The sequence below is a fragment of the Ahaetulla prasina genome, chromosome 1 (genome assembly GCF_028640845.1).
Source record: "Ahaetulla prasina isolate Xishuangbanna chromosome 1, ASM2864084v1, whole genome shotgun sequence".
Classification (NCBI taxonomy): domain Eukaryota; kingdom Metazoa; phylum Chordata; class Lepidosauria; order Squamata; family Colubridae; genus Ahaetulla; species Ahaetulla prasina.
This window is the reverse complement of record NC_080539.1, coordinates 212,078,096-212,090,809: the sequence shown is the minus strand read 5'-3', so window position 1 is coordinate 212,090,809 and position 12,714 is coordinate 212,078,096. Positions and strand designations below refer to the sequence as shown.

The 12,714-nt window shown below is 37.5% G+C and overlaps 1 protein-coding gene across 1 annotated transcript in view; it reads right to left on the bottom strand.

The window, feature by feature from the left end:
- Positions 1 to 12,714, bottom strand: part of ZNF385B (zinc finger protein 385B) — a 298,732-nt gene that overhangs the window by 203,993 nt on the left and 82,025 nt on the right. Inside the window, exon 3 of the mRNA XM_058189529.1 lies at positions 11,187 to 11,483. Within this exon, the coding sequence (XP_058045512.1) occupies positions 11,187 to 11,481 (295 nt within the window). The 5' untranslated portion in view covers positions 11,482 to 11,483. The remainder of the gene's footprint in view (positions 1 to 11,186; positions 11,484 to 12,714) is intronic.

Sequence of the window (12,714 nt, the reverse complement as noted above, 5' to 3'; positions counted from 1 at the left end):
ACTATGAATTAAATGCTGTCTGTAGAAAAGCACCATATCCTTGCTTTCCACCATCAATCACTGATGTCAGCAGAGTCACTTCAGTAGCATCAGAATTAGAACTACTGCTTCCACATATCCCCTCCCTATCACTATTGCTCCTATCCTAATCATCTCTGGTGTCTATTCTTGAGGGAGGGTAAGAGTGTTACTATCCACAGGCCCATAAGCTGTCTTCCTTGCAATAGTCCTGTCTTCCTCTGAAAAAGAGAAGGGAAGACAAGCAAGCATCCAGCAGGACTGTTACACCCACTTTAATATTGGACCTGCAATAGAGGAGGGAAAGGGTGCAATTATATTGATTTTTTTTTTTAGTCTGTGAAGGGTTATGGCAGTTTGATAAATATTGCAGTAGAGTCAATTTGGTGCAATGATTTTGGCAACAGGCTAGAAACTGGAAGACTGTGAGTTCTAAACCTGCCTTAAGCACAAAGCTAGATGGGAGACCTTAGGCCAGACACACAAGAAGAAGAAGGCAGCAATGGCAAATCTCTTCCAAAACGTTGCCAAGAAAATTGCAGGGACCAACCCAACCTTGCATCTCCAACGATCCATCTGTTAAGCTACTGAAGTTCGCAGATGACACAACAGTGATTGGTCTCATTCGAGACAATGACGAATCCGCATATAGACGAGAGGGCAAACGACTAGCCTTGTGGTGCAACCAAAACAATCTGAAACTGAACACACTCAAAACCGTAGAAATGGTGGTAGACTTTAGGAGAAACCCTTCCATACTTCCACCTCTCACAATACTAGACAACACAGTATCAACAATAGAAACCTTTAAATTTCTAGGTTCTATCATATCGCAAGATCTAAACTAGAACACTTAGGCTTAGGACCTGGGTACTTACGGGACCGCCTGCTGCTACCACATGCCTCCCACCAACCCGTACGCTCCCATAGAGAGGGACTTCTCAGGGTGCCGTCCGCCAAACAATGCCGGCTGGCGGCCCCCAGGGGAAGGGCCTTCTCTGTGGGGGCACCCACACTCTGGAATGAGCTTCCCCCGGGTTTACGTCAAATACCTGACCTCCGGACATTTCGTCACGAACTAAAAACACATCTTTTTATCCGCGCGGGGCTGGCTTAAATTAGTTTTAATGGGAAATTTTATTAATTTTAAATGGGGTTTTTAGTACGGAAAATTTTAATTTCAGGCTAATTTAATAAGTTTTTAAATGGTATTTTAATTTGTATATTGTGTTGTTTTTACTTTTGCCTGTACACCGCCCTGAGTCCTTCGGGAGAAGGGCGGTATAAAAATTAAATAAAATAATAAATAATAATAATAATAAAATGGACAGCCAACATCAAAAACATCATTAAAAAAGGACAACAAAGAATGTTCTTTCTGCGCCAACTCAGTAAGCTCAAACTGCCCAAGGAGCTGCTGATTCAGTTCTACAGAGGAATTATTGAGTCTGTCATTTGCACCTCTATAACTGTCTGGTTCAGTTCTGCAACCCAACAAGAAAAACACAGACTTCAGAGGATAATTAGAACTGCAGAAAAAATAATTGCTACCAAACTGCCTTCCATTGAGGACCTATATACTGCACGAATCAAGAAGAGGGCCGTGAAAATATTTACAGACCCCTCGCATCCTGGATATAAACTGTTTCAACTCCTACCCTCAAAACGACGCTATAGAGCACCGCACACTAGAACAACTAGACACAAGAACAGTTTTTTCCCGAAGGCCATCACTCTGCTAAACAAATAATTCCATCAATACTGTCAAACTATTTACTAAATCTACACTACTATTAATCTTCTCATAGTTCCCATCACCAATCTCTTTCCACTTATGACTGTATGACTGTAACTTGTTGCTGGCAATCCTTATGATTTATATTGATATACTGACCATCAATTGTGTTGTAAATGTTGTACCTTGATGAACGTATCTTTTCTTTTATGTACACTGAGAGCACAAGGAAGACAAATTCCTTGTGTGTCCAATCACACTTGGCCAATAAAATTCTATTCTATTCTATTCTATTCTATTCTATTCTATTCTATTCTATTCTATTCTATTCTATTCTATTCTATTTGCCAAGAGTCAACAATGACTTGAAATCACCAACAAACAGGGACACAGTATCTGTACGTCCCTTCCTTTTCAGGAAAGCCGGCCACACCATTTCCTCGAAGTCATGAGGCCATTAGAAAGAAGACAAAAGGCACTGCAGAGACCCTGCTTTATTGCCCTTAATAAACAAAGTAATCATAATTGGGTTCCAAGATTTTAACACCTAAACTTTTCTTTTCAATGAATCTAACTAATGAGGCTATATGAGACGCTAGCTTTCTTGGTTGTAAGCAGCCTTTGGAGTCTTGATAGTGGTCCTCTTGGGTAAAAGATAGAACCCCTGTTCCACCTCATTGTGATGTATTTGTGGAGAGGAAATTATTTTTATTAACAGAAGTCAATATGAAGCTGGCTTTCTAAACACTAACACATTTCTCTTAGGCATTAACTTTATTTGCAAGAAATACTGTTAAAAATAAAAGTGACAAGTAGTAGGAGCCCAGCGTTTTGGTTTATTACATGTACTTATTTGTTCAACTGTCAGTCTCAAATTCAGAGACAAGTAGGATAAGGGTGCTTATGTTGATGGAATGCCAAAGTCTCTTGTCATTTTTCCAATTTTCAAATGACCTTTTTAGGATGCAGAGTAAAGCTATTTAGTACGTTTGCTGCTGGGTTGAAACCTGAGCCAGGAACTTAAAGCTTATGCTATTACTGTTTTTAATTAAATGAATGTGCATGATTCAGAAAGCAGTGTGTATGTATAGTTCTAATGGAACTATGTATCATCTTTACTTAACCTGGTGCTTTCCAGATCAGCTGGGATTGCAATTCCCAGAATCCCTGACCAGGATACCTCCTGAAGGGAAATTGGTAAGGGATGGTGGGAATACATTGTAAAACAGTACTAGTTTAATTACAAGTAGTATCATTCATACATCAATATCACAGGGTTGCCGTTATGGGGAAAATAGGAGGAGGGAGTATTATGTATCTTTACTGCCTTGAGTTATTTATAAAGTAATAAAGGCAGGATAAAAAAACTATAAATAAGTAAATATGTTTCCTGATCATGTAGTGTTGTCTCCCTGTTTAGCCTATTCCCTAGAACTTCTCTGCAAATGAGATTTCCTCGTCAAATAAAAAAAATAATTGAAATAGAGATAGTGGGTTTTTTCAGTGCTTTATATTTGATTTCAGAAAGCTTCTTTGGAAGTAGGTAAGAGTGCACATGTAACACCTGTCAGTAACTTTTTAAAGCAGCCCTGACATTTCTCAAAATCACACCGCTCCCTTCTTGAAGAAATGTATGGAGATGGTCTTGAAGGAAATACACATCAACCTTATTAGCCTGGGAAAATAGAGAAGGGCGAGAAAGAAACTCTTTGGTATAAGAGGAAGAAGAAGAAAGGAAAAAATACTGTCGAGCTCTCCAGAACCTTTTATTAGAGCTTGTATCAAAAAAGGAGAGTGATAGCATTTGCTGAAGTGTTTTCTGAACTGGTCTATCTTAAAGGGCTGACACCTCTGAAGCTGGAGGGAATGGGGGCAAACATATTTAGTTTCAAGAATTGCATATAATTACTATAGTTGTATTTCTCTACATTTGAAGGCATGTTTTAGAGTTAAATCTATAGGCTGCAAAGCCCTAGTAAATAGTTGCCTTATACTAACTGGACAAGTCATATATTGTCCTAAACCACAAAATAGCTTAACTGCCTCTGGCATAGTGTCTGGGTAAACCCAATGTGTTTAGTAAATTTGTGATTTATGTCTTAGCTTGCTATGTACACCCACTGAGGTGTGGTTTATTCAAGGAAGCATAGTTTAGATGTGATTATCAGGATACCAAGTTGCTGTATGAGACTGTTAGAGCATTTGTTCATTTTTATTCATTTATTAAATTTATGCTGCCCAACTTACCAGTAAGGCAACTCTGGGTGGCTTATTCTAGGTGGTTATTCAAATATTCAACTTATTGCAGTGTTGCCTCCATTAACTGGCAGCAAACCTCCATTTCAAATAAGAATCTTTTTTGGTTTTATCTTGAGATAAGAATAAGTGATCCTGGAAGATTTTAACATATGAAATATTTACCATTGAGCTATGGCTTCTTACTATAACTTGTAACATCATTATGAGCACTAATTAAAGTATTTATCCAACATTTCTATAAATCTGATCTGTAAGGGATTTCTTTCTATATTCTGGTAAAACTAACAGTAAAACATACAGAACAGATCTGCATCTCCTTTGTTGGGTGCCACAGTGTTTCCAAGTTTAAAGATACAGGGAATATCTGCATACAGTAAGGTCAAAGCTTTTTTTTAATCCTTAAATCCCACATCACCTGGGATCTGATCATCATAACATATTATTTATATTTCATGTTTCTAGACCGCACATCTCCCTCAATGAGAGGTTCTGAATGGTGTTTTTATTAAACTTCTAGTCTTTAATATCTATTGGTATCTGGTTTATTAGCATATCTTCCTGATGTTTTGATGTTTGTCAATGGGATCTGATGAGATAGAACTTTTTTTCAATTGCAAAGCTGAGAAGGAATGTCACTGGTGCTAAGATATGCTTGGCTCCCATTCATGCTCAACACTACCTTTAAAAGAACACTTTTGTCTTTTAAAGATAAAAATCAATAATTTTGTGTCATTTTTCTACTGGTTGTGAACTGCCTGCTCAATTCAGATTTTTTCTGAGTTGATTGTTAATTTAAATTTTAATAATTTTGCTGTTGCTTTTATCTTTTGTAAGTTGTTGGTCATTTTTACAGCATGATGAGATAAAAAGTATTTGTCAGATACAATTCCATGTAAAATTTAATGCCACTGCTATTTATCCTTGGCTAAAAAGGGGAAGAATATTTGATCTAGGAAGGGGCAATGAAGTGTGCAGTCTGGCTCTTAATTCATTAGTAGGGAGCCAGCATTACATGTCATTTTTTGTTACTGTATCTAATATAATCTTGAAGCAAGATCCCCATTTCTATTTAATGTTATTGTTTTAGACAGCTTGATTGACTATGGTTATGATCTTTATATGTCTTATCAATGCCACCAAACAAAAATAGATGGAGGTAGAGAATATTTTAGAAAGTACCAAACATTTATAAGAAACAATTATAAAGAAAATGAAACTTCCAAAGGATAAACAGGCAAATCTTTTTTAATCTATGAAAACAAACAAGTTCCCCTCAGATGAGTTTAAATCTATCACTTCATTAATACTTTGCTGTACTAGCAAAAGTCATTCAAAAGCAGCTACCTCTCTCTCCTCTAGATAGTATTTCTTAAGGACAAAGACATTTTTCCATCTATCTTAATATAAGAAAGGTTGATGGATATTATTTTTATAAAAGGTGACCTCCAAAGGATTATATTTAAAAAGAAAATGGGATATCAGCGCACTCTGCATCTTTCTGAAAGGAAAAGAGGCACATTATTCTTCCTCTATTATATGGCCACATTTAAAAAAAAAAAGAACTATGGTTTAATGGTTCAATTATTGGGACCAGGTCTAGATTCCAGTCATCCTCAGCCTTGAAAGCTCCCTGAGTGACTCTGGGCCAATCATATCTCTCAACTCAACCCGCCCAGAGAGTTTTTGTTGTGAAAATTTGGGAGACAAGAGCCCATATATGACAAGTTGTGGCCTTGCAGAAAAAACATACAATACTGTAACATTGATAAATTACTAATTAAATTAAGAAAAAAATTAATTTGTTACTTTCCTTCATCTTATAAGACACTGAATATTATTGGATTTATTTTAATTCAGCTCATTAAAAGTTCAGTTTTTAAAAACCAAGTTAGACTTCATAAGGCTTTATGGATAGCTACAGAAAGACTGAATTTTAAATCTGATTCATGCTGACTTATTAGATAAATAAGTCCCATCTCTTCGACTGCTGAACTAAATGACTTGACTAATCTCAAAATGCTAGGCAGGATCAGACCATGGATAACCATACTTTGGTTAAGTAAACCATTAAACCATAGTTCTTTTTTTTAAAAAAAATGTATAATAGAGAAAGAATAATGTGCCTCTTTTCCTTTCAAAAAGATGCAGTGTGTGCTGATATCCCATTTTCTTTTTAAATATAATCACTTGGAGGTCACCTTTTATAAAAAGTTTAGGAAGTAAAAACATTCTGGGGGAAAAACAAGAGCAAATGTTTTTCATCTTGCTAAAAGAACCATATGGATAAGTCCATGAAGTAGAAAATCTTTTCTTCTAATCTGAAATGCCATGACATTATTGAAGAAAACAAACGAAATAGGATAAGGCTCTGCCTGCTGGCTTGAAAATTTAAACAAACATGTATATTAACTCACTGCCTAAATTAAATCATCAATATATTTGTAATACTGAAATAAAACAGTCATCCATGTTTTCATATATAATTGGCACCAACACTTTGTAAGGAATCTTTTCACTTTTTATCTTACATAAAACAAACCAAGGTAGGAATCAGAAAACATCTATGCCATACAGTAGCTGCAACCACATCACCCCTTTTAAACTGGATTAAGTTGGGGTCTATCAGAGGTGTTTACAGCAAGGGACAAATGACAAAAGCAGATTTTTGTAACACAAGCACTTCCCCCTTTTTGCATGCACTGTGATACTACATGCAAATATGAAAGGAATAATGCATTCATCAGAATAATGTGTATCTACAAAAGGGGACAGAGTTTGCATCACCACAATTCAATACTTTAGAATGATAGAATAACAGAGTTGGAGGTCTTGGAGGTTGGAGGTCTTCTAGTCCAACCCCTTGCTTAGACAGGAAACCCTACACCCCCCTGCTTAGGCAGGAAACCCTACTTGGGATCCTGCAGACTGGGATAGCAACACTATATCTATATGGCATTTTTTCAGTCTCTACGTTGCTGTAACAGTAAAACCCACTCTGAGGGAGATGGACAGTTTAGAAATAGGAAATATAAATAATAAAATAAAAACTAATTGGCAAGAAAAAAGAAAAAGGGATGATACAGTAGACCAAGGGTCATTCTAGGAGATAAGAGTTTTAAAGGTAAAATGAATGTGATTAAGCATCTGCAAAGTTAATGCAACAATGTTCATATTATTCCCCCTGAAAAAGGCAAAATAAGAATCCAATTTACTTTGGGATGAGGAGTCTGAAGGCTACAAAGGGATGTTGCTAGGCTGTGGATTTCATATCTATAGATATTAAAAGATCCACATATCCATAAATTCTCTGCATTTAGGATTTTAAAATTTGAGCCAGAATTATTGCAACTATTCAAAAGCAAAAATTAAAGCCAGCATTTTATTAATTAAGAACTGTGGTGCCGCAGTGATTAGAATACAGTATTGCAGGCTACTTCTGCTGACTGCCAACTGCCAGATGTTCGGTAATTTGATTCTTACCATTTCAAGATTGACTCAGATTATTGGGGGCAATATGCTGACTTTGTAAACTGCTTAGAGAAGACTATAAAACATTATGAAGTGTTATATAAGTCTAAGCAGGGTGGATAAAAATTGATGATTTTTAAAAAAAAATAAAAAAATGGATTTTTAAAATTTAAATTGCATTTTTAAAAATTTAAATCAGATTATTTGGATTTTTATTGAATTTATTTTAATAAAATACTTTTGGAGTAAAAAAATCTATCTAAAGATAGTTTTGTATTTAAGAAACATTAATAATTTAATTTATTCAGCGTGAAATGGAACTTAGTTATGTAGCATCAGGCTGTATATTCTGCAATATTTACATTTTTGGTAAACTCATTCAATGAATCCAAGCTCTTCAATCTGAGATAACATATAAGAGCACAATAGTGCCTACCGTTCCTGTCTTATTGTTCCCTTCATTATATCAAATTAATATAGTTGATGCATATTTTTTACTCATATATATATATATATATATATATATATATATATATATATATATATATATATTCTTCAAGACATGTTGTTTTATCTATGACAATTGTTTGTGTATACTGTTGTGACAAAAGAAATAAAAAAAAAAGATAGATACACATGGTTCACAGTAACCATGAGATAAATCATAAAATAAAGTTCAGGAATATGTCTGTACCACCAGGCTCTAAGTGTGAGGAGGAAGGACAAGCAGGAAAAATGAAAGTGAAACCTTCTAAGCAGCTTATAAATATAATATTAAAGAGCACGTGTCATTTTAGATCCATCATGGTAGCGCCTGTTAGCGGGCATCCACTCATCTGCTGCCTGCCATGTCCCTCACCCTGTTGTGTCACTGCCGCATCAGCTGTCATGAGTGAATGGGACTGTCAGTGAGTCAACAGTGGGTCAGAGGAGCCGCCGTGGGACAGAGATTTAAATCAAATCCACCCTGAGTCTAAGTCCTATTGCTATTGAAAACTTTTGGCCTTTAGCCAGTATTGTTAAGCAGTACTACATTAATATTATTGTACTACTTAGTAATTAAGTACTTAATATTAGTAATATTTGTATTACTAAGTATTACACACTATTAGCTACCTGAGCAATGGGATATATTGCTAACTCTGAAATTCAGGCAGGGTCTGAAACCTGGCTGGGTTTCTGGCCCTGCATCAGTCTCAAGACCATGGCTGGCAGGATGGCAAAATAGTTCAGTCCTTTCTGGGCTTCTAGACCAGATTTATGAACTGGTGGTAGACTTCCCTGTCTTTTGATGTTGGAGAACTTCAACTTCCATATTATGACGGCCACAGATCAAATTAAGTTCAGGGGTCAATGGCTTCTATAGCAGCTACATGCCTGTCTCAGTGGAACTCAGAAGCAACACATGAAGGTGGACACACTTTGGACTTTGCCTTTGTTTCATGCCAGTAAACTGGATGGGGAGGGCATTACCCCCATGGTTAAATCACTTCCTTTTCTACCTAAGACTGACTGATACTTGGTACCTCCACTGGGACCGAACCTGTTTGAATAGTTCTCACCATGAATCATGGTGGCTTCCAGCAAATGTTTGGGGAATTTCCTGACAAGCTGGTAGTGAATTTGTTGAGGGACTGGTCCACTATCTGCATTTTGATGTGACCTGGACCCTGATGAAATCACATGAGTGGTCTTCCTGTCATCAAATCCCAAATGGCTCCTTGGTTTACTGAAAGCCTGTGAGAAATTAAATTACAATAGTGATGCTAGAGTGCTGATGGAGAAAATAAAGAAGTCAATCTGACCGAGCATTAATACATGCCTGATTTAGGACTATTCAACGGCAGTGTGAGATGTGAAATACTATTTTTTTCTTCTCTGTTATTGAATCAATTGTTGTTCTGAGGCTGTGTTTCAGATTAGGAAACAATGAACAAGAGACCTCCTATCACACCCTCAGTTGGCATTATCAATTAGAATGTAGGAGAGACCAAGCTGAGCCCGTGGGAGGAGTCAAATGGGTCATCAGTCTCAAGTCCCTTCACTCCCACAAAAGATCTAAACTCCAGCCCACCTTGAATTTTATTGACACTTATCTACCGCCAATTTGCTTAGTAGTTCAGATTCTTATAGAGAGCTTAAGCTTGCAATAAACTTTTATATTCATTTGAAATGCCTGGATTTCCTGATTTCTTGCATTTGACATTAATCTGAACTATACCTTCTACACCAAAAATTTCACAGACCCCAGGAACACCCAAGCCATGGCTTCCAATCTCAGAGCTGCAGCAACAGAAGCTCTGGGATCTGAGCCAGACATACACTATTTTAGCAAACTTCCAGATGGAATAGAAGACGAAGTAAGGAATTTAGCAGCCAATGTTCACCAACTGATTCAGCAAGTACAGATCCTGACTCAAAAAGGGCTTCACAACAACTGCAACCACCTGCCCAGGCACAACTGCCAGTTCTTGTCACACTTCCCCAAGACCCCCAGGTACCCACCACAAAGATTCACCGGAGAGTCTGATAAAATGAGAATATTCCTAGTGCAATGCAAAATCTTTATCAGCAGCCAACAGCAGATCAAGAATTGGCTTTATCCTCATTCTTTTAATTGACTCCGCTGCCAAATGGGTACTTCCACTCCTTGAAAGCAATGACCCCTTCCTGGATAATTTGATTTAAGAGAACACTTTGGAGACCCTATCCAGATGGAAACTTCCAAACACATCAGCCAGCTATACCTGAGGAACAACTCTGTTGAGACTGGAATGAACACAATGCGGGAGTGGGAAAGCAGCATAGAAGAACCCATGGAAAAGGAGGGGGCCAAGGTGGAGGGGTGGGTGATATATGATGTGATCAGGTTGACCCTGAGGGAGGGGTCAAACATGCCATCAGTCTCAAGTCCCTTCATACCGCCAGAATTCCAAGCCCAGCCTACCTTGAATTCCATTGACTTTTACCTACTGCCAATTTCCTTTATCATTTCAACTTTCTGGATTTACTAATTTCTCACGCTTGATATTAAGCAGCATTTTAACAGCAAAGCCACCTCTATTCACTTCTCATCTCCTTGTGAGCAGGATCCAGGTCATTTATAGAAGTATCAACAGAGTTACCTGGATTCCTTGTACCTGAAATCTTCTATTAAGTGACTAGCGTGCTAAGACATCTTCTGTCACTTATGGACTGAATCCCTGCCCCTGCCAGTTCCTTCAGACAGCAATCAGGGGAATAATTCCTTGGATCCAGGAGACTGTTAATACCTCATTGAGGGAATGATACTACAGTGGTCTTGAAGGAAGCTGTGCTATGCACAATAGATGCCTTAAACCTATTGCCATGTAACTCCCACAAGTAATAAAACATATGAAAATGTTAGTTCTGTCCTCTCCAACGACATCACAGCATCAGCAGCCTGACTCCCTAGAGAAAGACAAAGTGCAAATCCAAGCAGGAAAAGATTGTCTATTCTGTTACAATGTATTAACTTCATTATACCAGCTAGCATGGAAAACAGATGTGCATCAACTACCCAGGGACTGAGAGGAATAGTGAAAACTACAGAATTGAAGCACAGCACATTCCAACAACAGCACTGGGATCAGGCAAAACACTGCAATTTTCAATATTTTTGACCCTTGAAACATAAAGGGATGGTAGGTGTTTATGTATCAAACAACAACAATAATAGTACCACCTGTGCTGGAACTTGCAAATAAATTGCTTGTATTTGTAGGTATCTTCCCATTATTCAGCTGTTTTACTCTTTTCAGATGAGACTTTCCATGGTAATGAAGTTGAGCTTGTGCTGCTGAGTTCAGTTGAATATTGCACACATCACAAAAGGAAAATATCATCTTCTTTTTCTCTTTGCTTAATCGATAGTCTGGCCTATCATATCTCTGTCCTTTATCTTCAAAGTCCCTTCGAACTGTTGATGGATTCATACTTTTATCTCCAGCCATGTGGTCAGGACATATTGGATGCTTCATGTCTACAAAAATGAAGAAGGGGATGGTGGGGGAAGAAGAAAGAGAGAAAATATTGAGGCTGAAAACTAAATAAAGTAGTATCATTTTAGCCAGTGTTTGAATCAGCATCTTCAGAAGACATTGCTTTATTATAAGCTGCACACTAAAGGATTCAATTTGGCTAATAATAAAAATAAAAATTATACAGCTTCACTGTTAACAGTTCTGCAGAGACTGCTGTTCATGCAGAAATATAAAGGCTCATGACACAAGCTATAGTTCACCAGTAAACAAAAAATAATTCACATTTTTGCAAAGTATAGTCATCATTATCTTCTTTCTGCAATTATCTTTCAGATGGAAATTTCTTTTTTTATTAATATGAAAATATAATATAATAGTCTAATTTCTTTTAATTCTCTCTTTGTCTTTTTTTCTTTTAAATATAGGTATATTGTTTTCCCGAAAATAAGCCCTATCCCAAAAACAAGCCCTAGCATGATTTTACACGTGAGTCTAATATAAGTCCTACCTTCAAAATAAGCCCTGCTTAAGAGTCTGTGCATTCCAGCCGTCCATGCTGTCTGGCTGCTCACTGTGCCACAACCACAAGGCGAGGTGGAGTGGTAGTGGAGCTGCCTCACGCGTCCCCCACCAGCTTATCTCAGCGCCCCCTGCAGCGAGGTCATCCAGCAGGATCCCACATGGCCGTTGGCCTACTACTTCTGCTTGCTCGTGGCTGCACGGAGCAGGAGACTGAGCAGTGTGCCGGTGCTGCATTCATGAGGCGAGGCAAGTATCAGGTCTTGTGGGGGGGGGCTGACTATGGGGGGGGCCTGAGGTAAGCCAGTGAGGGGTGCATGAGGCAGCTCCATGTCCCCACCTCGCAGCAGCGGCAATATCACACTGTGTGGCGTCTGAGAAGAATGGGCCTCCCATGTACTCTTAAAGTACATGGAAAAAAATAAGACATTCCCGAAAATAAGCCCTAGTGCTTATTTTGGGGGCCGTGTTTTCAGGAAGCACAGGTACATAACAATTGACTATAATGGAAAAATGATAGAAACATTCATTCCCTTTTTCTAATTCATTATCATTTTATAAATATTCCTCTATAGAAATAAACACATATAAAATTACATATAACATTACTACCAACTCTTGCAAACAATGCCAGCATCATTTAAATTTCAGGACTGAGTCATATATATTATATGGATATCTATGACCAGTTGTCAAAAATGTTTCTTTTGA